The 24,691-nt window shown below is 32.2% G+C and overlaps 2 protein-coding genes across 3 annotated transcripts; one reads left to right on the top strand and one right to left on the bottom strand.

Annotated features, from left to right (window-relative positions):
• The first annotated feature begins 6,275 nt into the window (after positions 1 to 6,275).
• Positions 6,276 to 12,361, top strand: LOC133801231 (uncharacterized). 2 transcript variants are annotated; one of them, XM_062239404.1, is made up of 10 exons: positions 6,279 to 6,706; positions 7,252 to 7,295; positions 7,610 to 7,727; positions 7,827 to 7,953; positions 8,202 to 8,851; positions 9,167 to 9,440; positions 9,526 to 9,805; positions 10,218 to 10,379; positions 11,140 to 11,607; positions 11,694 to 12,361. In XM_062239404.1, the coding sequence occupies exons 1-10, from the start codon at positions 6,520 to 6,522 to the stop codon at positions 12,006 to 12,008; spliced, it is 2,625 nt and encodes an 874-aa protein (XP_062095388.1). In that variant the 5' UTR covers positions 6,279 to 6,519; the 3' UTR covers positions 12,009 to 12,361. The 2 variants fall into 2 exon arrangements, with proteins under 2 accessions (XP_062095387.1, XP_062095388.1); XM_062239403.1 differs by having other exon boundaries at positions 6,276 to 6,706; positions 7,610 to 7,953.
• Positions 12,362 to 19,028: 6,667 nt separating this feature from the next.
• Positions 19,029 to 24,417, bottom strand: LOC133799333 (probable polygalacturonase At3g15720). Its single transcript, XM_062237353.1, has 11 exons — positions 24,373 to 24,417; positions 24,022 to 24,042; positions 23,775 to 23,912; positions 22,999 to 23,154; positions 22,853 to 22,876; positions 22,580 to 22,699; positions 21,886 to 22,093; positions 21,695 to 21,776; positions 20,737 to 20,845; positions 20,181 to 20,279; positions 19,029 to 19,262 (listed from the first exon to the last, which is right to left on the bottom strand). Exons 1-11 carry the CDS (start codon positions 24,415 to 24,417, stop codon positions 19,029 to 19,031), a joined length of 1,236 nt encoding a protein of 411 aa, XP_062093337.1.
• Positions 24,418 to 24,691: the final 274 nt, after the last annotated feature.

The raw sequence follows: 24,691 nt of genomic DNA, 5'->3' as shown, positions 1-24,691 counted from the left end.
TTCAAAAATCACAAAGAAAACTGAGAAGAAGATGATACGGGAAAGCTCTCAAACGTGCTATGTTTTTCTACCTCAACCTCAACCAAAAATGGCTTATATCTATCCTAGGGGTGAAATGACCATTTTACCCCTAGGTCAACTTAAAGTTTCTAAAGGCTCCCAATGGCATATCTGGTATTTTCCACCTATCTCGTTGATCAAAGTTAACGCTCTCCAATTCCCACTATTCTCGATATTCTCAAACACCAATAATTCACATCCCGTTACCCTTTAATACCCGTGTTATCCCAGAATTTGAAAATGATGATGTGGCAATAAAATTGACATATGGCATGGATTAGTTGGGTGATCTGGCTTAGTAGTAGACCAATGCATCAGTGAAAAGTTTGGACTGATTGAGAGATGTCATAACCAGGCCAAATGCACCTGAGGAGTCCAAATGGTGTGCTCGGACCTTGATCCGAGGAGTCTAAGAGATTGGCTCGGACCCTAGTCCGAGGAGATGCCCCAAGTCATTTGCTCGGACCCTAGTCCGAGGAGAGGCCATAAATCATTGGGTCGGACCATGATCCGAGGAGAAGCCCCATGCAAGTGTGGCTCGGACCTTGGTCCGAGGAGAGCCAAGGTGTGGCTCGAACTTTGGTCCGAGGAGTACCCCTAAGATGTGGCTCGGACCCTAGTCCGAGGAGAGGCCAAGTGGTTGGCTCGGACCCTAGTATGAGGAGAGGCCAAATGGTTGGCTCGGACCCTAGTCCGAGGGGAAGCCAGGTGGTTGGCTCGGATCCTAGTCCGAGGAGAAGCCAGGTGGTTGGCTCGGACCCTAGTCCGAGGAGAGGCCAAATGGTTGGCTCGGACCCTAGTCCGAGGAGAAGCCAGGTGGTTGGCTCGGATCCTAGTCCGAGGAGAAGCCAGGAGGTTGGCTCGGACCCTAGTCCGAGGAGAGGCCACAAGAAGTGTGGCTCAGACCTTAGTCTGAGGAGGGCCAAGGAAGGAGTGGCTCGGACCCTAGTCCGAGGAGCTCCAATGCATGTGTTCGGATCTTGGTCCGAGGAGAGTAAGGGGTATGGTCCGTATGCAGGTGTCCAGCATGCATATGTCCGACCAGAAGACGATATTCATCAAACAAATGGACCAGACTACGTCAAATTCCCAGAAACGGCTTCAACAAGAATCGGTCTGGGCATCGCGGGAATCTCTTATTCCTCATTTAAATTGAGGAATCTGTTGTATTTTGAATATTTTGTGTAATTTAAATATAATATAAATAATAGAATATCCCGATCCTAGGGGGATATCGGTTTAGGATCCCAAGCCTATAAATAGAGGGTTAATGGGATCAGAAAAGGACTTTTGGCAATTTAAGATTTGGTCTGAGTTCTAGAGAGAGAAAGTGTGTTTTTCTTTAGAGAGAAACCCTTTTTGTATTCCTATTTACACTGAAGAAATTCAGTTGACACTGGTTCATCTGATCTTGAGTGTGGATAAAATAATAAAATCTCTAAGTGGATTAGGCTATTACCGACTGATCGGGGCTGAACCACTATAAAATCTCTTGTGTTATTTACTTTTCTTTATTAAACTGTCTGTGTCGTTTAACTTCTCTTGAAGGTTCATCGTTTTTGACGTTCTCACGTCATTGGCTAAAAACACAGTCAACAACCCGGTAACGCTCTAATCATTAAAACCATCCCGAGATTCAACTCGAGCCCCGATCTTAAACCTGTTGTGACTAGACCGCTAATCAACATTCCAAGATCGTCTCATGCCGAATGGCTCGAACAAACCCACATTATGATGTGGTCTCAACATATATCACCGACATGCATACCAATATACAATTATGCCCTCAACGGCTAAATTACCATCACACCCCTGTAATTAAAAATGTGGACCCACATGCATACATTTAACATCATATTATAATATAATTCACGTAAACATGCATATATTCATTTAATGGCGTAATTAAACAATTACGGCCCTCCTGGCCTACTAAACCGCCACTAAACGACATCGGAGAATTTGGGAAATTACATGTGACATGCATGGTTATTCATGAGGCATATTGGTTGTGAAAATGTGGACATGGATTGAATATTGAATGTTTAGCAAATGTTGCTCACTTGTGCATGGTACTGACTCATTAGTCAGGACGGCCTTACCGTGTTTCACGCAAGCCAACAAAGATTAGATCTAATCGACTTTCTGCATTGGATGACTCAAAGAGCATTAATGTCGGACCGACCCCAAGTTCGATGAATATTATAAGCGCTTGTGTGGCTTACCCATCAGTCACTCATTTGTTAAGTTAGAGACTTACCCATCAGTCTCTCATTTGTTGAAGGCTAGTGGCTTACCTAGCAGCCACTCTTCCATTTGAATTAGTGACCTGCTTGTCAGTCACTCAATATGGTTTACCAGGACCTCAAGTGATATTCACTCATCTGTTCGAAAGCTATGAGCTCTGTGTGATTATAATGATAATCATTTGATGATGTTTACATATAATACTGTGTTTTCTTGCTGGACTTTGGCTCATGGGTGCTGTGTGGTGCAGGTAAAGGGAAAGAAAAGCTCACCCAACCTTGAGTGGAGAGCTTAGGTGGTGATGTGTACATATGCGGCCGCTTGACCACCACGGCCAAGGAGTTCTCAGAGGAACTAGGAGGTTTACTCTATTTTTGCCGCTTAGGTCGGCGGGTTTGTAATTTTGGAACTGTAATGACCATTTTGAGTTGTAAATATCTTGTAAATCTTTTATGGGCCCATGAACAGTTTTATGTACTAAATAAAGCATATCCTTTCCTTTTTATTGGTTTCCACCTTAACCTGTTAATACTACTTAGAACACGTTTTTAACCAAAGGACTCATGCAATGAGTCAAATTTCCGGTTCACCGTAACTGTTCTGAGGTAACCAGGGCGTTACAAGGAAGAAATGTGATTTGTTTTGGTTTAGTTTTCTACAGCTTTCTAGTTCACATACAACCTAAGGTCAAATGACCAAAATGCCCCTAGGTTAAGTAATTTATTTTCAAAGCTAGCAAGGGAAAAATCGTCTTTTTCCGTTTATCTTGTTAATTATAATTAACGTCATCAAATTCTTGTTATTCCCAATATTCTTAAATGCTAATAAATCATATCCCATTACCCTTTAATTCCCATTAATGCACTAATTATCAAATTAACCCGAGACTCACCCTGAGCCCGGTAAATTAACCCTGTTATGACCAAACTGCTAATTTGCATTCAAAGATCGTCTCATGCCGAATAGCTCGAACATATCCACATAATAATGTGATCTCATCCATAATTCACCAACATGCATGAACATATACAAATATGTCATCAACGGGCCAAATTACCAAAATGTTCTTATAATGAAAAGTGGACCCACGTGCATGCACTTATCATCTTATAATAATACAATTCACATAATCATGCATATAGTCATTAAATGACATAATAAATAAATTATGGCCCTCCCGCCCTTCTAATCCGACCATTAAACTTCATTAGGGATTTTGGGGCATTATAGTTAACCTATGAGCTAAAATGTAAGTTAGATACTATTCTAGCTTTATCTTTAGTTTTTATATACATTTTTATTAAGTTGTTTTTGTTTGCTTACCAAACTAATTTATTGTATAACTTTTTCAAAAAGTAGTTTTTAATTTTTTAAAAAGAGGATGCCTAGTTTTTTAAAAGATGGATGGAGGAGTGATAAAAGACTAAAGATGCTAAGCTAGTGATTTAAATGTCAACATTTTAAAATTAGGGACCCAAATATAAAAAGTGAATTAAATTAACAAATTTTCATGCAAATAAGCCTAAGAAACAAATACTTAAACTAATATTACAAAAAACATACTTTTATATAATAAAAAAAAATGATATACATACTAAAACATACTTATTTGAGAAGAATATAAAATATTTATTCTTATAATTGTCATTTATCTTTATAATTATTTTGGTATTTAAATTTAGACAATATATAAGAACTTAGAAATTCTATATTTACTGTCGGTAGTATCCAAAATTACTATAAAATAAAAAAATACCACATTCAGATCATCTCCAATGAGAGATGTAAATATTATACTATATTTGGCACAAAAAATCAATATGTGGTATATTTGACACAATTTTTAGCACTATGCTCCAATGCACAATTGTAAAAATTGATACAAAAATTAATATTTCATTAATGCTCATTTGATATTTATTGAAAATATACAAAAAATAATAATTTTTCTTTAAATTTTATTGTTAATAGTTAAAGATAATAATAAAATAATGAGTTAAAAAAATCTAGCATTTTAACGGCGATTATAAAAAAATAATATTAAAATAATAAAAATGACATAAAAGTAAATAAAAAAATATAGCATTTATGGTAATGCAAAATATGCATCATGCTAAATTGTGTGTCAAATTTGACACAACTTTTAGCATGTGCCAAATTTGACAATGCTTTTGACACACCATTGGAGCAACTTTTTTTTGTAAAGCGAACCATATTTTAACAATGTATTACCAATTTGACACTCTATTGGAGATGCTTTTACTCCCGATAGTATCCAAAATTACTATAAATAAAAAAAAATACCACATTTATCTTATTTCTTTTTGTTGACAATTACCACATTTATCTTTAGAAGTATATGAAATTACTGCAAAATCAAAGAATACTATAATATGTTATTTATTTTTGATAATATATCCCACTATTTAGTGTGCATCTTCTTCCAAAATAATTATTTATTCATCCCAACTATTTTATATTTTAATTTTTATTTCCCCACTACTACACATAGAGTGTTTAGAACCCTAACTTTATCCAAACCAAAAAAAACAAGTTAATATTCCCTCTTAAGACTAATTTTGTCAAATGAGACATGTACAATTCAAACCCCAAATACATCACCTTTATTTCTAACATTAAATAAATAAAAGACACCTTTTTTTAATGATAAGCTTTACCTAATAAGTTTATAATAATCTATTTTGTTTTTCAATCATTCATAAAATAACCTAATAAATATATATTTTTTTCTTTCAAAATATTCCATTCTTTTATTTTTCGTACTCTAGTTGCCTAGTTATATGCCAAAATGACACGTGTAAATTTTTTTATTTTTTTATTATATGACTATACCAAATTATTAGATATCATAGAGTTATCATATCTCTTATATATAAAAAATATTTTAACAGTTTTTTTTCTTAACTTTAACGATTTTTATTTTTAATAGATTATTTTTATATTTTCTTATAAATATGATTTAAATTTAAATAAAAAGAATAATTAAATAAACTAAAATAAGGTATTTTTAAGATATTTTATCATGATAAATATTTAAAAATAATAAAATCATATATTTTATAACTTAAATAAAATATAATTAAACTTAAACTTAATATTATCTTAAACATATAGTATATAATATTTTGTTGTCACTACCAAATTAAAAAAGTAAAACAAAAATAAATAAATAAATTAATTAAAATATGATATTTTATGATAATTTAATTAATTAAATGATATTTATTTAAAAATAATAAAATCATACATATCATTTTTTTATTTTATAAATTTGTGTGATAGTTTGTTTTTTTATCAAATAATTGAAACTCTTTTTCTTATCAAATTCACTAAAGGAAATTATGAGATACATTAAAAACTAAAATAATTGATGCATGTATACTACTGTCTACACTATAATTTATTATATTATTATTTTATTTCTATTATTAATTTTTTTATAAATATTATTGTAATTTATATATATGTCAACATTGTATTTATATATTATATATTATATTTATATATTATATATGTAAAAATTATTAATATAAATATTTATATATATTATAGAACTATAATTTATTTTATTATATATATTTTAAAATAGTGAATTAATTTTTATTAAAATTATAAACAATATTTACAATTTTAAAATTAAACAATCCCGCATTATGTATATTTTTATTAATTTAACAATAAAACATAAATATCTTTTTTTAGATAAGATCATCATTAAAATAAAAACAAAAAAAATACCAGAAATATTTGTTTTGATAATATGAATATATTTATTTTGAATAAGAAAAAAATCGAAAAATTGAAACTAATTTGTTTATTATAATTAATAAAATAAAAAAAAATACCATAAATGTTATTTCTTTGAAATATATATGAATAAAATTTGCAGTTACAGAGAAAAGAAAAAGAAAGGGAGAAAGAGAGGGTTTTCGGTGCAAATATATATATATATATATATAGAGAGAGAAGGAGATTGAGAGAGAAAGAGAAAGAGAAAGAGAAAGAGAGAGGTAGAGAGAGAAAGCTTGGAGCTCTGATACTTTATCTAGGACTACTTTGCTCCTTATTCGTCTGGTCGCGGCGGAACCCCAAGGTCTGAAAAGGAGAGGAAGAGAGAGAGAGAGTTGAGTTTGGGCGGTGATAGATCTGAGTGTTTTTCATTCGGGTGAGGGAACGAAACCGAAGGTAGCAATGAGTGGCAAAGGAGGTAGCAATGGAAAGGGTAGTACTGGAATATCATCGATTCCTCCTGCTTCGAGGAAGATTGTTCAGAGCTTGAAGGAGATTGTCAATAACTGTACCGAGCAAGAGATCTACGCCATGCTCAAAGACTGTAACATGGACCCTAATGAAGCCGTTAATCGCCTCCTCGCTCAAGGTTAGGTTTTTCTTTTTCTAAATTTATTGCTTTTAGGTTAATGGGTTTGTTTTGTGTATTTGGTTGGGTTAGGGTTTTTTTTTTTCCCTTCACTTGTTTGAGGAGTCGATTATATTCAACTTTATATTTGTTGAATATATGTATATATTGTGCGATTCCTTTTGATTTGGAGAAAATCGATTGAAGGTATTTGCTTTTGCTGCTGTTTAAGACCCAACAAGGTTTTTTTTCCCCTTATAACTAGTTTGGGCTAAAAGCTTTGTTTCCCATGTCTACAAATGGAATCCTTTTGCTTTTTGTTGCGTATTTGAAATAGCTTTTATGTTTTTCTTTCCTTTTTTACTTTGGCTGATTGCTTGACCAACTATGTATGCTTAAAGGTTCTGTACTAAGCCATTGTAACCTAGATTTTTATTTTTTTTAATCAAGTAACTTTTTGACACCGCTAAACCATTGGGCATGGAGGGATAGCTTAAATGGTTGACATATTGTTTTGTTATTCCTATTGAAAGTTATATCTAATGTAAAATTTATAACTTGTGTAGATCCTTTTCATGAAGTGAAGAGCAAACGTGAAAAGAAAAAAGAGGTATGTGTGTTTTGACATTCTCATAATTACGTTTTGTGTGAAAGTTCTTATTGGTTATACTTATATACATGCCGGATCACCTGATGCAGGTGTTATGATTTTCGAAGTTGCTAGATCATTTTTGTACCTTGAAATATTCTTTAATTTATATAAGTTGCCTGCATTGTGTATGGGAGAGTTTGGTGCTTGGTACCAATAGGGTTTCGATTTTATTTTTCCCATAAGACACATTTGATTCTTGATGTTTTTCTGAGCTCTAGTTATTTTGTCTTACGATCTTTTTCACTTGTTTCTCTCATTGATCTTTGCTGCAGAATAAGGATACCACTGATTTGAGGCCTCGTGGTACTAGTAGCTCTTCAAATCGTGGCGGTAAGGGTGGTGGGGATCGTTATTCTGGACGTGGTGGTTCAAGCCAGTTCAGCTCAAATGGTATGTCACTCTGCTGTACTTTCCATTACCGTGTTTCACATTTATATGGTAGTCCAGTATTGCTGGACTCATCTCTGAGTTATTTATTTATTTTTTCAGATTCTGGTGCTTATCATGGTAAATCTGCATACAAGAAGGAAAATGGATCACATGGTTATTTAGGATCTTCATCTTCAGCACCGGGTTTGACTGGAAATAACACTAGCCGAAGACCTCCATCCTACAGGTTAGAAGAACTATATCAATCACTTATAATACATTCTTAAATTCTTTGGATTTCCTCTGGCTAATCTTGTTGAGGGAGAGGCATTTCACAATTAGTTTAAAGTCGAAAGAAAAAGAAAACTGAGCAGTTACTTAGCTAGTTGATTGTGATCATTAATTAATTGTTTGTAACTAATAATGTTTTCTGGTGCTGATTTATCTGTGATTTTGGAGTTGATTGTTTCCAATTATGTGCAAAATTTGTTTCAGTGATTCTGTCTCCTCAGAAAATAAGACATGGACAGTAGGTTCTATGGATGGTGTCTCTTCAACTCCACAGCCGCCTTCTGCATTTCAATCTGCCTGGTTGGGGGTCCCTGGTCAAGTATCAATGGCCGATATTGTTAAGATGGGTAGGCCACAGGCAAAGGTTTCTGCCTCATCAAACCCACCAATCCACGGTGTCCAACATCAAACTGTGCCTGCACCTCCTTCAGCGCATCACAATTTGCATTTGTCTCATGACCATGGATCTAAGGATTCAGAGTTCCACAATGAGAGAGGGCTTATTCAAAGTGAAGACATTGGCTCAAACGATGAATGGCCTTCAATTGAGCAGCCACAAGCTGCTAGTCTGTCCTCTGTTTTGGAGGTGCCTGAGAACTCTGAGTCGTATGCTGATTCATCTAATTTGCCTGTAGACGGAGCAAGTCAGCACTTGAAATCCCAATTAGATGAGGTTCAAGTAGATGAAGATGATCTTGACGAGACACTTAATGCTCCTCTTATTGGTCATGCTTCTGTATCTGGTAGAAATATACAAGAGGATGAAACTGGAGGCGAAGCTGTTTTTGAGAATGACTCATACGAGGACATGTCTTCGTATCAGGGACATGGACATACTTATGAGCATAATAAAGGTAACTACGATGCCTTAGATTTGGTTTTTGTCTGCCATTTTTCATTAAATATTGTTGTTATAACAAATGCTAAACTTCTTGTCTTGTGTCAGTTCTTTTGTGGTATATGGTGGCTTGACCATTGAATTTCTGTTTATTTCACTATTAGTCACACCTGATAATTCATGTTGTTTATGGGAATTACTAAATCATGCATATGCATTTCTTAACCTGGGTGAGGTTACGAGGACAGTTCTTTTGCTTTCTTGCAAATTAAATTTATGTTGATATGTAAGATATTAATCTTTGTTTCCTCCTTGAAAATCTTGAATCTAGCTGAAGACAGTGTTTCATCAATGGCTGCAAACTTGGAGCAACTTAGTTTACAAAAGGATGATCGAGGAGAACAACCCGAAGAGGATGTCCCTTCTGTTGTTATTCCAAATCACCTACAGCTCCACACTCCAGACTGCCTGAACTTGAGCTTCGGAAGTTTTGGATCTGGCACCAACGCTGCTATTTCGGGTTCTGGATCATTTGCACCCAGGTCCATGAAGAGTAACTTGGAGGAGACATCTGCATCAGTGGATGTCCCTGCAATGGACACTAGGTATCACATGATCATACTTCATGTATTGCTGGTTTACATATTGGTTTATTATTTCTTCTTAGTTCTTACAGAAAATTTCCTGCAGAAATACTGAGTTTTATGGGGATGAGCATCTTGGAACTACTTCAGATGGAAATATGATTCATAGAACTGGAGCAAGTGCTGGAGAGTATGAATCTTCTTCTGTTCCTCAGGCAGAGGCCATGAAACAGGAAACTTCTGAAGCTGATCAAGGGAATCAGTATGCATTTCCTTCTTCTGCACCTGGATTTACTTATGAAAACTCTCAACAGTTAAATGTGGCATTTAGTCATCCACAGACAAGTGCACAGATGCAGAATCTTGCTCCTTTCTCGAATGTTATGGTATGATTATTATTATGAACCAACTACTTTTGTTTTTGATTGTTGTGTAGTGCCTTTAAGTTAGTGAGGCAGTTACATACGCATTACTAATTGAACTCTGGTGAAATGTAAGATTTATGCTTTTTATATGAGAATTTCATTTTCCAATAAAATATTAAACATGTTAGGATATAATAATTAACTTTATATTTGAGAAATGTGGTGACATTGAGCTATGATGCATGCCCTCTAATATTGTTGGTGTAATTTATCTAACAAATTTGATGCTGCAATCTGTTTAGGCATTATTTGCTCTTTTTTGCTCAAGTCTCTGTTTGCAAGTGTATTTTTTATGGATTATTTTTGTGGAACAGAAATTTGGTATCAGTAGAATTTTGCTGTTCTTTTCTCACTCTGCCATATCTCATTGCAGCAAGCCTACACTAATCAATTACCAAGCACTTTGCTGGCTTCCTCCGTTCAGACCGCAAGAGAGGATCTTGCATATTCACCCTTCCCTGTTACACAATCAATGCCGACAAAATATAACAATGGGGCTTCTTCTATCAGTGGTCCCACCATGTCCATGCCAGAGGTAGTCCTCTACTACAGCTTTTATGATTTGGTTGAATGTTTTAGATTCTGCCTTTTGCTAATGATTGCTTAGACAAAGTTAGGTCCATTGTGTGCTATTCTTAGCTTTGTCTAAAACATTGTTTCCTGTGATATGATTAGCATATTTTGGACAATGAAATTAAGGCATCATTGGATCAGATATTAGGAGAAATACAAGTTATGTTCTGACAATCTACGAATTTTCTTATTCCTGTGTCCTGGAAGTTAGGGCACTTCTTTGTTTCTTTGTGTTGTTGGAGATGTTTGGATTAAGGTTCACTTTTTTAGCAATGAAAGTGCTTATAAAGAAGATGCCAAATGCCGTACATATTCTCCATAAAACAGCAGTACTTGTATCTAAATCAGTTAGCAACAATATCACTGCTATACCTAAACTAAGATGCCAAATGCTGTTGTGCTCTTCATCTTTTTGGGAGACAATTGTTATCATGTTGTATCGAGAACGGTGGAGGTGTTGTATTCTAGTTTGATTTGCTTAGCTTTTAGTACTGAGAACAAAGTGCATGAATTGAGTGTCTGTATGGTTAAATTATTCTGCTGTTAGAGGTCCATTTTCGTAGTCACCTTTTTTCTTGTTTTCCATTTCTTATGTTTCACTTTTGATGTGTTGCATGAAGATATACAACCTATTGTTTCTTATCTCAAAAAAGGAAAATAAATGGAAGGGGGTACAAGTGTTCTTCTCTATGATCTGATTTGTTTCTCTTGAACTTTTTCAGGCTTTGAGAGCAGCCAGTATGTCTGCACCACAGCCAACTCAACAGAATGTGCCCGGTGGCAATGTTGCTACAGGCCCTGCTCTTCCCCAACATCTTGCTGTGCACCCTTATTCCCAACCGACTCTCCCATTGGGTCATTTCGCCAACATGATTGGTTATCCTTTCTTGCCTCAGAGCTACACATATATGCCATCAGCATTCCAGCAAACATTCGCTGGCAACAACACATATCACCAGTCTCTGGCTGCAGTGCTTCCACAGTATAAAAACAGTGTCTCCGTTAGCAGTTTGCCTCAGTCTGCTGCCATTGCCTCTGCATATGGCTTTGGGAGTTCAACGAGCATTCCTGGAGGAAATTTCCCTGTAAACCCACCCACAGCACCCACAGGCACAACCATTGGCTACGAAGATGTCTTAAGCTCTCAATACAAGGAGGCTAGCCATTTAATGTCACTTCAGCAGCACCAGGTAATTCTCAATTACCTACCCGTTCAAGAACTGTTGAGACTCGAACCCATCTCTTTTCTTTTCTTAATGTGTTGTTTTGTTGACAGAACGATAACTCAGCAATGTGGGTTCATGGACCTGGCTCACGAGCAATGTCCGCTGTTCCAGCTAGCACATATTACGGCTTCCAAGGGCAAAACCAACAGCACGCTGGATTCCGACAAGGACAGCAGCAGCCATCCCAGCAGTTCGGGGCTCTCAGTTACCCGAACTTCTACCACTCTCAGTCAGGCATGTCGCTGGAACACCAGCAACAGCAAAACCCGAGGGATGCATCATCGCTGGGAGGGTCGCACTCACAAGGCCAAGTCCAACAACCCTCGAAGCAATCCCAACAACAACTATGGCAAAACAGCTACTAATCCTAATCTCACCACCACCTCCTCCTCCTCCTCCTCATGGTTTTTCAGGGTCTTTTAGTAGTGAGTTTGAAAAGTGGCCAATGAGAGGCATTTCGCGGTCTTAAATAATTGATGTATCATTATTTGGTGGTCTGAAGAGACCTTGGACTGGCTGCTCCCCTGTGCCACGAGGTTGTATTCTACATATTTATGATTATGTTCTTGGTCTGTTTAACGTAGGAAGAAAAAACATGTGTGCTCTGCTAATTTGGGGTTAGTGAGAACTATTTTTACTTTTTTTCTTTTTCCCTTGATTTATTTTTTGTTGTTCCCTCCTCTTCTTGCTATAGTAAAGAAGTTGGTTTCCCTCTGTATACTTCTTTCCTTTTTACTTAGAATTATTAACTATAACATCTTTTTCATTTCTTCTTCACCATTACTTTCCATATTAAACTACATGTCGTTTTGTCGAAACTAAAACCAATAGTACCCTCTGAATGCCTGACGACATGTCGTATGTGTTTGAAAAATCCTTTTTGTAGTGGCTCTTGCATTGTATTATATCAATGAGTTTGGTCAAATATGATTAGGAAGGGGAAAAAGCTTGTTTTTTTTCTTTTCTTTCTCAAATGAAAGTTTTGGTCAAATATTGTTTTAATAGATCATAATAAAATCAAGATTTAGATGCTTTAATATTGTACAAATAATGAGGTCAAGTGTACTAATAGATACAAAAAATTGATACAACCTAATGGTATTCAGCTTTGGTGAAATCTTGAGATTGGTCCCTATATACTTTTGGTTTGTAAATATATGTTATGATCAGTACTCTATGAATAAAACTTGAGACAATTTTATGATCTCAAATAGGGGTACTTATCCGATCCGATCAAACTTTTTTACCGCTAACCAATCTAATCCAATTAAATGTTGGATGTTAGAATCATCAACCAATTTAATCCGATTTGGCCTAAAAATCCAATTCAATGCAATGTAATTGGATTGAATCGGCTATTTTATCTTTGAATCTAAATTTTAATATTAAAAAAATTAACAAATAGAAAAAGCACTAATAATACTAAATTACGTCTTTACAATTACTGCATTAAATCCATTTAATTTTTATTACTAATATGTCAAAACTAATAACTATGAAAAAAGATAAGAAAATTAAATATATTTATAATTAATATGATATATATATATATAAAGAACATATATTTTCTTAATTGTAATTAGATTAGATCGATTCCCAATTGAATTTTCATAGTCTCATCTGCCATCTGATCCAATCCAATTAACATCTAACTTTACGAATCCAATCCAATTCAACTGTAATTAGATATCCAATTTTTTGTAATTGGATTGATTTGGATTTATTCGGTGTAATATGATTGGTTTGGATCCGGAGCACCATAGTCTCAAATAATGTACATGACACTATAGCATCTCCATATAATAAAACTTAAGACAATTCTATTCTATGCTCTAAGTGTCTTGAAAAGGACTGTAAACCAGAAAAAAGAACCAAGACTAAAGGGGTATTGAAGAAGAGTTCTAAGTATTGACAAATTTATCACTGGTTGTCAATTGGAGATACAAATTCACAGTTCGTTGAATCGAATGACGACCGTAACGAATGTCGGCTCAATCCGAATGAAATTATACAGAAGCTTTACAGAATTATTATGAAGCTATGCGAGTAGAAATTGATTCATTGACCTCCATTCCTATATCAAGTTCAACAGACTCAACTAACCCTTTCTTCTCAGAAATATTGGACTGATCATCTTATACTAAATAGCCTTATTTCAATTTCTTTCTAAAAGACTCTGATTCTTCCTTCTCAGAAATTGTTTGTTTCACTGGAAAATAGTAAAGAGAACAGAGAAAACTACAGAAGATTTAAACTAAAATAGACATTTACAGAAGAAGATTAAACCAAAAATATAATTCTGATGAAAACTAAAGAGACATTCAAAGAAAAAAAACTTGATTTTTATTACTTGAGTCTCAAGATATCTACTCGCAAAATCATTCTTTTGACTAAAACAACAAAAAACTAAGTGAAGAAGAAGATGACTAGTCGATTAAGTCCAATGTCCTAACATTACTGCTCCAACTTATCTAGATTTCAAAGCACTCAACTCATCGATCCGATCCGCTTGTTCTTTCTTGAGTTTTTGAATCTTTCTCTTCAAGAGGATGAGTATCATCTTCTTGTTCTTCAGCTTTGGCGAAACCTTGAGATTGGTAGCATGGCTGCCATTTCCATCTTCTGCTGATTCTTCTGAACAAAAGTATCCACTTTGTAACTCATCCACTCGTTCTCTGAAGATTTCTTGAATTTTCTTGTGTATGTTGAGATCAGAAGAATATGTAATTCTGGAGTGATCATCGTTGCTGATCAGCTCTTCAATCTTCTTGTCCACTTTTTGGATCAGAACTCCCAGTTCTGAAACCAGTGTTTCAGACTTTGCTGCTAAGTCCTCTGGTGATGATTCCAAGTCCGCCATTGTTGATCAGAAGCTTTTAGTATAGAAAGAGAGAGAGAGAGAAGTTTATACTGTAAGAGTGGTATATAAAGACATATAAGGAAGGTAGTTATGTTCGGTATTTCTGTTTGTTAGAGGGAATTAATATAGCTAGTTATAACTATATTTTTATTCTCATATTAGTTTATATGTAAAGAGAGTTTACAAAGGAATTGGTCTTTTCTTTTTATTAAAAATTTAAATTGTTTGAAAATTTTGAATTCTTTGATGTTGGTACAAGAAAATAAAGCACTTACTACTATATGTAGGGAGAGCTTTAAAAATGATTTATTTGATATTATGGTTAAAAAAATATTGGTATTAGGGGTGATCCGCAAAACCGCCCGATCGGCAACCCGAAAACTCAGTCTTTGACAAAATCTGTCAGATTCAGGTTAAATAAAGTTCGAACACGACATTGCTCGGGTTGAGTTCGGGTTTTGAATGTTCGTTGTCGCAGGTTCGGGTTTAGACCCAAAACCCAAATAGCATTTAAAAAAAACTCCGATTCATTTATTTTGATTTTATCACTCATCTTCTAAAAAAATACCCAAAGGTACCAAGGTCCAATTTGCTGTTACTTTGGTTGAATTGATTTTTCAAAAAAAAACCCAAAAGTACCAAGAGCCAATTTGTAAAAAAATCAGTTGAACCAAACTAACAACAAATTTTAAAAATTAAAGAAGTGTAAAAAAATGATATTTTTGAAAAATTTGTACCAAAGCTCATTTTCGGCCCAAAGCCTAATTGGCCCAGCACAACCCAAAACCAGAATTTGAACAAAAACCCAAAAAATTCAGACTGGATTCGGTACTATTTTTCTCCACCCAAAACCTGCAAAGCCCGAATCTGATGCACCTGAAATCCGAAAATCCGACCCGTGTGCACCCCTAATTGGTATTACTATAACACAATTTTTTTTTTATATATATATATATATATATGTTTTTGTACAGGAAACACAATTTAAATCTGGAAGCATGCAATTAATTCTAATATTTTGGATAAGATGATTTTAGGTCTCCATGTGCATCAAGTATCACTACATACCCAAAGGTTTGAATAGTGAAAAAACCATATTATTTAAATCATAAATGGAATCAGCACATTCAAGTGCTTCATACGAATGTAAATAAGTTGGAATTTTCTTAGGTAGGGTTATCCCCACTACATGAGCGTTTTGTATTTTCGGCACTTGAAAAAATTATAACCCAATTTTTTTTTGCATGATGACGTATATTATAGTTATAATAGACATCCCGCCAATTTTCAAGAAATTTTGAATAATTTACAACGTCGAAATCATAGTGAAAACAGTTAGTTGCATTCATGTTTGATTTTTTTTAAACGCGTGGAAAACATACTATTTGAATTCTGATTTCGGTACTGTAATTTATTCAAAATTTCTTGAAAATTGGCAGAATGCCTGTTATAACTTTAATGTACGCCATAATACAAAAAAATTCGGGTTATAATTTCTTCAAATACCAAAAATAGAAAACGCGCCTATGGTAGGGGCAAGAGTGATGCCCCTACCTAAGAAGCTCCCAATAAGTTTAATGATAATAATACACCTCTATGGTAAGGACGAAAGTAATACTCCTACCTAGGAAGCTCCCTAATTATGTATTAATTTATATAATCACTTTACATTTGTGTCTCACTCCTTGGGATGAAAGAGTTGTAAATGTGGGCTGGCTCTGCCCGACACGACCCACATTTTCGTGCCTTCGAATAATTCGGGCCTGGCCGGGCTAGGCTCGTATCAAATTCATGTTAGGTCAGGGCGTCCCATATTTTGAAAGAGTAAGCCCAACACGACCCATGTCATGCCGTGTCGGGCCAAATCGGACCTACTTTTAGGCCTATTTTATTATTGCCAAAAAATATGAGGAAAGAGAATTGAACCCCCACCTCCTCTTTAAGAATCAATGGATTTATCGGCAATCAAAGTATATTTCTTTGTTTAAATTAGAGTTTGAGATATTTTTAAACAATACTTTACACAAAATTATATAAAAGATAATTATTAGAATTTGAATACCTGCTAATAAATACTAAAAGTTTTAACTCACAAATCTTAAAATAAATTAATATAATTATAAACATTAAGAAAAATAATAGACTTTTATTATCATTTTAATTTATATATAATTGACAAATAAAAATTTATTATCATTATTAATGTCAAAATGTCAGGATTTTTATCGTGTCGTGCTTCGAGGCTAGTTTGTTCGTGCTTTCGTGTCGTGTCTTCAGGCTTGTCGTGTCGTGCCATGCTCAGGCCCATGTCGTGCCGTGTGGTGCCAATTTTCAATTCTTGTTGTGCCTGTCCCAAACTCATATTTTTCCGTGCCTCCCGTGCTCATGCCGTGCTAAAAAGCCCGACCTGTATTTGTATTTACAGCTCTAATGAAACATTTCCATTATCCTCTTATATTTTCTTCAAAATAATACGAATTGTTTATTTTTTCTACTGTCATATGAAAAAGAAACTTGAATGAAAGTAGTGCATGAACTCATGAGCCAGTCAAAAAAAACTGGTGAGGGTATAAGCTCTATATATAAAAGATGGAATCAATAGTTTTGTATAAAATCACTACTCCCTCCACTTAAAAAAGATAGATAGAACCACAGAACTAGGCATTGGCTATAATTTGAAAAGAGAAAGCTAGGATATATATATATATATATATATATTTTTTTTTTTATATATAAGATACAACCACATCAAAAGTACACTATAAAGATATGCTAAATTTATCATAACAATAAATATATATTTTTTATTTATAGTTTTGATATTTTTTTATATCAAATTTATTATTTAGAGAATTTTTTAATTTTTATTTATTTTAAGGTCAAAATTAATAAAAAAAAATATTTTTAATAAATATTAAACCAACATTTACACAGTTGATTGACAAGTTCATTACCAATATCTTGATTAATCTCTTCTTATATACATAAATATTAGGTATTAAATTTTAAAACACAAAAGATAAGCATGCATACTTATATAAAAGAATAAATAGGAGGTAACTATTTGCTATCTTGTGTTTTTGCAAAGTATTTGGTACATTGTGTTTATAATAATGCTCATTTAGTACAATTTATTTTAAAATTGTACATATTTAATACCTTGTATTTTGAAATTGTACATATTTGATACCTTAAACTCAAATTTAATTGATAGAATTTTGCTAATTTAATCAAACTGCTCTCAATTTTATGAGTTCTAAATTCAAATTTAATTACTTAATTACATATAACTGATGTCGATTTTGTCATATTGATAAAATTTTATTTATCAAATCTGAGTTTAAGGTACCAAATATTTATGATTTTAAAATATAAAGTACCATATGATGATTATTGAAAAAAGATAGTACAAAAACGATACTTTGCAAAAACACAGTGTGCCAATTGAGCAAATTCCCAAGAATAAAACTAAAAATAGTTGTTTGTTTTCTATGTGGCACAAATTTTTATTTCACTTTTTGGTTTGTAGGTTAGTGGTTGAGTCATCTTTCCAAAAAGATGTTTGTTCAAATTCTTTTTTAATAATAAAATGTGGGGCATAATTACCATCTTGCTTTTCCCACAATCAATCATTACCATACAATGCTCTTAAATACTTTTAATTAATTAGTGTTCTTAAGAACAACACAAAAATGCATTTTTACTAAATATAGTATGATCTTTAAATCTCTTGTTAGCTAGAAACAAACCAAACATGTTATTGACTTGCCTAATTTGAAGAATAGTGCTATTGCTTTTTTCTCAATATTTTTCACATTAGTATGAACCTATACAATTAATAATTACCATAAGACAAGACAAAATGCACGGAATAACACAATGATATGAACTACTAAACTTGTTGAGTATCAAAAAACTAAGATACTGTTTGGTTGGAGAGAATGAAAATAGAAGAATAGGAATGAGAATGAAAAAATGAATAAGAATGAAATGGAATAAAAATTAATATAAATAAAAAAAATTATTAAATTTTTTTCAATCTTGTATTGGAATGATCTTTTCTTCTATTTTCAAATGAAATAGTCATTCCACCGAAATGATGGAAAAACTATTTCATTGGAATAACATTCTAATACTCTAAAATGCAACCAAACAAATGAATAGAATAGAAATTAATTCATTTTTATTTATTTTCATTCTATTATCCCTAACTAAACATCACCTTAGTTGATTGTTACCAAATATGAAAAACATATTGTGGAGTTGAGTGACCTAATTCATTCCACGGAAGAAACTGAAGATCAATATCTAATATCACGATTAACATGACAAGAAGAAGATCACTAGTTGAGGATCTCGAGACTGAAATTGGAAAATTATTAGATAAACAAGTAAAAAAAAATTGTTAATATTATTAGATTAAGAATAACATTGATTATTAGATTGTTATTTGTTATCCATTTAATCAAACATTCAAAGTAACAATAACTACTTACTAATTAATTTTTAGAGATAATTATTATGATTATGATTCTTTGGCTAGACAAGGGACATTAGGGGAAGTAGACTTGAGTTTCCCATTAGCATTTTTACAAAACGACGTCACTTTCTTGCCAGGCAAGGCTGAAACCAAGTTGATCTTCTCCATTACTATGCCATTGCAACCTAATTTGGCACAATCCAATGTGATTGCTTCCTCAGTTAGTGATGTTCCCACAAACCCTCTATATGTCACATCACTTATTTTGATTGCACCATCCTGTATTTATATTTATTATCTAATCAATAATAATAATAATAATAATAATAATAATAATAATAAGGATAGTTAACCATTTGATACTATGTGTTTTTGCAAAGTATCATTTTGGTACTATGTGTTTACAAATAATACTCATTTGGTATCCTACATTTTGAAATCGTACATATTTGATACCCTGTATTTTAAAATCGTACATATTTGGTACCCTAAACTCAAATTTAATTAATAAAATTTTACCAATTTAATCAAATTACTCTCAATCATACGAGTTACAAATTATATATAATTATTGACAGTTTGGTCATATTGACAAAATTTTATCAATTATGATACAAAATATCTATATTTTCAAAATACGAGGTACCGTATAAGCATTATTGAAAACAGATGGTACCAGAACGATACTTTACAAAAATAAAGGGTACCAAATGAGTAAATTCCCTAATAATAATAATAATAATAATAAGAAGAAGAAAAAGAAGAAGAAGGGAATTTACTCTCATTTGGTACCTTCAGTTTTCGCAAAGTATCGTTTTGGTACTTTTTTTTTTTAATAACGCTCATATGGTACCCTGTATTTTAAAATCATACATATTCGGTACCTTGGACTCAGATTTGATAAATAAAATTGTGTTGATATGACCAAATTGTCATTAGTTATATGAATTAAGTAATTAAATTTGAATTTTGGAACTTATGTAATTGAGAGCAGTTTGATTAAATTTGTAAAATTTTATTAATTAAATTTGAGTTTAGAGTAGTAGCAAATATGTACGATTTTAAAATGCAGGGTACCAAATAAGCATTATTATAAACACATGGTACTATAATAATACTTTACAAAAATACAGAATACCAAATGTTTATCAATCCAAAAAGAGAATTTACTAATAAATAATAATAATAAATTATTACCTTAAGATCAGTATAATCCTGATTAATAATAATTGGATTTTGTGAAGCTATGAGCGTTATGTGCTCAAAGGTGATGGCCCTTGCGTACCCAACTCCGGTCTTAATCAAATAAATATACAAATTTAGAAATATATTAGCACCTAATAATAAAAAATTAATTTCTCTTTTATTCACTTTTTATGATTTGTGACAGTGTATATTGTAGTTATTTAAAATATCTGTAAATTTTTAGGAAATTTTGAATAATTTACAGTGTCGAAAACTAAGTTAAAAAATGTCATTTTCTACACGTAAAAAAAAAACAGTCACACGTGCAACATAATTTTAATTTTAATTTTCGATATTATAAATTATTTGAAATTTTATAAAAATTTACAAGATGTTTTAAATAACTATAATATATACGGTCATAAAAAAAATTATGCACAAAAAAATACTTCATTAATTAAAAATAGAAAAAAAATGTACCAGTGCATACTTTTTTAGGGTATGCACATGAGAAGAAGTATCCAATAAATATGATATGATGATAATAAGAATTAATGTTATTACGTACACTCCATGTCTTGATTCGAGCACCATTTGAAGTTCCATTAAAGGTGCAATTTTTAACATGCACTTGTTCCACTGTGCTAGGGGTTTGTACAACTCCTAAGCTTCCAACACTGGTGTTTATTATAATTACAACATAAAATATAATCATTAGTCATAAAACTGCAAAAAGAGAAAAAATGGAGCGATTAGAATGCATTTATTTTTTTTGGATAATACCGGTGTATCATTTCTCTATGTTTGGTACCTGGATAAATATAATCTCAATTTTTTTTATATGATTACATAGATTGTAGCTATCAAGAACATCTTACAAAATTTCAAGAAATCATGAATAAATTATGATACCGAAAACAGGGTTTAAATTGTTTGTTGCATGCGTGCTCATTTTCTTTTTGTATGCATGTAAAAATTGAGAGTTTGAACTCTATTTTCGGTTTCGTAAACTATTAAGAATTTCTTAAAAATTTGCGAGTTGTTCTAAATAATTACAATGCATATAATCATATAAATTTTTTGAGAATATATCTATCCAGGTTTGAAAATAGATAAAGAATGCACCGATATTATAAAAAAAGTAGATACGTTATACTCACTCACCATATATATATGTGTATAAATTAGTAATTAAATTAAAATAAATTAATATATATATATATATAAAAAATATCTCTTATAGAAGCTTCACTTTAAATCTCATCGATGAGACTTTTGTGTTCTAGACCTACAAATAATAGTTTCAGTATGTTTTTATATATATATATATATATGTATAAATTAGTAATTAAATTAAAATAAATTAATATATATATATATATAAAAGATAACTCTTATATAGAAGCTTCACTTTAAATCTCATCGATGAGACTTTTGTGTTCTAGACCTACAAATAATAGTTTCAGTATGTTTTTATATATATATATATATATATATATATGATAGTTAAGTTATTAATTAGATACCTAATACCGTGACCTGGGCCACAGGCTATATGTGTTATGTTGATGTAGGAGGAGCCACTCTTAATAGAAATACAGTCATCACCTGTACATATATATATATAAGTAGTATAACATTAATTAATTAATTAATTACAATAATACATATGTTATTATGAAATTAATTATAATGAGTATTAATTAATTATTATTACCAGTGGCAATAAAAGATTCATTGATATTGATTTGGGAAGAGGTAGAGATCATGATTCCATCAGTGTTGGGACTGGTTTTAGGTGCTTGTATATGAATGTTGGAGACAGTCACTCCAATGCAGCCCTGAATAGTGATGTGTTTGTTTGGACTGTTCTTAGAAGTGAATCCATATAGTTGAAGATTGTTGCAATGGTGAAATCCTAGACCCTGCAATGCAATAATACTTCTCCTTTTCAAAAATATTATTTTATGTATATATTAGGAACGACTATGGTGTTTACAGTTTCTCGACACGTGAATAGTTATAAATTCTAATAATTTATTGTGCCGAAAACAAAGTTCAAACAGCTTGTTGTACGCGTGCATTTAAAAACATGCACTCATAGAAAATTTGACTGTTTGAACCTTGTTTAAGACACCGTAAATTATTCATAATTTCTTGAAAATTTGTGAAATGTTCTAAATGACTACAATTTATAACTACTTATATGCCGAAATTTGTCTTTCCCGACTTATTTATGATATAGAAATTGTACCAATATATAGGTAGTTTTTGTTCTTTCAAAATTTTGAAAATCAATCTAAATTTTGTAAAAAATAATAATGATTAGCTAATTCCTCTTAATTTTTCATAGTAAGATTTTTATAAGTATTAAAATATGAATTATGCTATTCATATGGAGGCCGACCAACCTCACGATTCACATGCATAGGACTGCAGGATTGGTCGACAGCCTGCAAAGTAGCAACATTTGTAGGCTGCTGACCAACCTCGCGATACACATGCATAGGGCTACAAGATTGGTTGATACCCTACGAAGTAACAACATTTGTAGGCTGTTGATCAATCCTGCAACCTCACACAGATCGCGAGGCTGCTGGATGAATAACATTTTTCATTAAATACATGTAAATTTCATTTTATGTGTATATATATATATATATATATATAAATTTCATACATACCGCAGGTGCTTTGATGCTACCTCCCTGCAAGGAAAAATAAGCTTATTATTTTCATTAGATTATATAAATGTATGATATATTAAATTTATGATTGAAAAAAATATGATAATATTATACAAATAAATGGAATTAATTAGATTGAGTACCTTTTTAGTAATGTTCCACCAAATATGACCATAACCATCGAAGGTCCCTTTTCCACTGACTATGAGACCATTGATGTTCAAGAAATGCAGCCAACTTCCACGCTCAAACCCTATCCACTCATAAATACTTGATGGTGCTCTGATATATCCATCAATCTAACCACAAAATAATTTCATTACCCATGATATATAACTAAGATTTAATTTTTTTTTTACTGAAAATACAGAATTTGGAATTTTTTTTTTATAAAAATACAAATGAGCATAATCGTAAATACTGAGTTTTTTTTAAACAAAATTTACAAAAATATAGCGAGTCATAATCGTAAATACAAAGTTTTTTTTTTAATAAACGAAATTTACAGATTTGTAACTAAAGTTTACAAGTTTGTAATTATAGTTTACAAGTTTGTAAAGAATATTTAAAATTAAATAAAAAATTATTACAAGAAATAACAGAATTATTACAAACTATCATCTGTATTTTTATAAATTTGATCAAATTTATAATTTTAGAATTTTTTTGAAATTTACAGGGTTATGTGTAAGTACAAAGACTCTCAAATAAGGTCTTGAAACTCTCTCCCAAAACCCCACATTCATAATCATTCTAGAAGGTAGCCTTGCCCACCAAAATTTTCAAATAAATAAAAAAAAATTGCATGCTATTTTTTTTCAAAAATTATGAATTTGGCCCCCCTTATATAAACTTCTTATATTTTGGCCCAACCCCCCAGATTTGATACAATTATGTGTGTGTAATACTAATAATTTACCTGAATTAGAACACTGTTGGAGACACAAGGACCTTGGAACAACATTGGCTTAAGCAAGTATGTTCTTCCAGCTGGGAATTTCAGGACTGGTCTGCCTGCTTTGCTTCCACATACATTTTTCCAAGCCCTTAACACACCCTTTTATTCATACACACACATATACATACAGGGCACCACTTCGGTGTAGCCATTTGACTATTTCGACACTTAAATAATTTATTTTTTTATTTTTTTTATGACAGCTTACATTGTTGTCATTTAAAACATCCTGCAAATTTTCAAAAAATTCCGAATAATTTATAGTGCCGAAAACAAGGTTGTTGCACGTATGTCTATTTTTTTAACATTGTTTTTGGTACTGTAAATTATTCAGAATTTTTTGAAAATTTACAGGATGTCTTAAATGACAACAATCTACACTGTCATACAAAAAAATTCGAAAAAAAAATGATCTAAGTACCCATATAGTGAAATAGCTGCACCGAAGTCTTACCCATATAGGTATATATACATAAAGATCTGTTATACTACATGATCAGTAATTAAATTAAATTAAATTTCATGATAATTAAGATAGAAAAAAGTTAACTATATATACTTGTGAGTCATCATTGGTGCCATTTCCAGTGGCTCCAAACTCCATCACATTGTATATGTTTTGGCCATTTGTAGTGCCCAAACAGCATGACAAAGTTAAACCTAATGATACCAGAACTGCTAATAAGCAGCTTCTAGGGTCCTGCATAAATATTAAGAATAAATTATCAGAAGAAGATTGGAAATGTATCAAAGGAGAAAGAATGTTACTTACTGACCATTTTTGAAGAAGATGAAGTAGTAAACCAGAGTGAAAAGAGTGATGATTTTTTTGATATTGTTATGTATATTGGTCTCTCTAGTTCATGTATTTATATATA

This window comes from Humulus lupulus, chromosome 9 (genome assembly GCF_963169125.1).
Source record: "Humulus lupulus chromosome 9, drHumLupu1.1, whole genome shotgun sequence".
Lineage (NCBI taxonomy): Eukaryota > Viridiplantae > Streptophyta > Magnoliopsida > Rosales > Cannabaceae > Humulus > Humulus lupulus.
The sequence above is the reverse complement of the archived record's forward strand: the minus strand, read 5'-3'. Positions and strand labels throughout refer to the sequence as shown.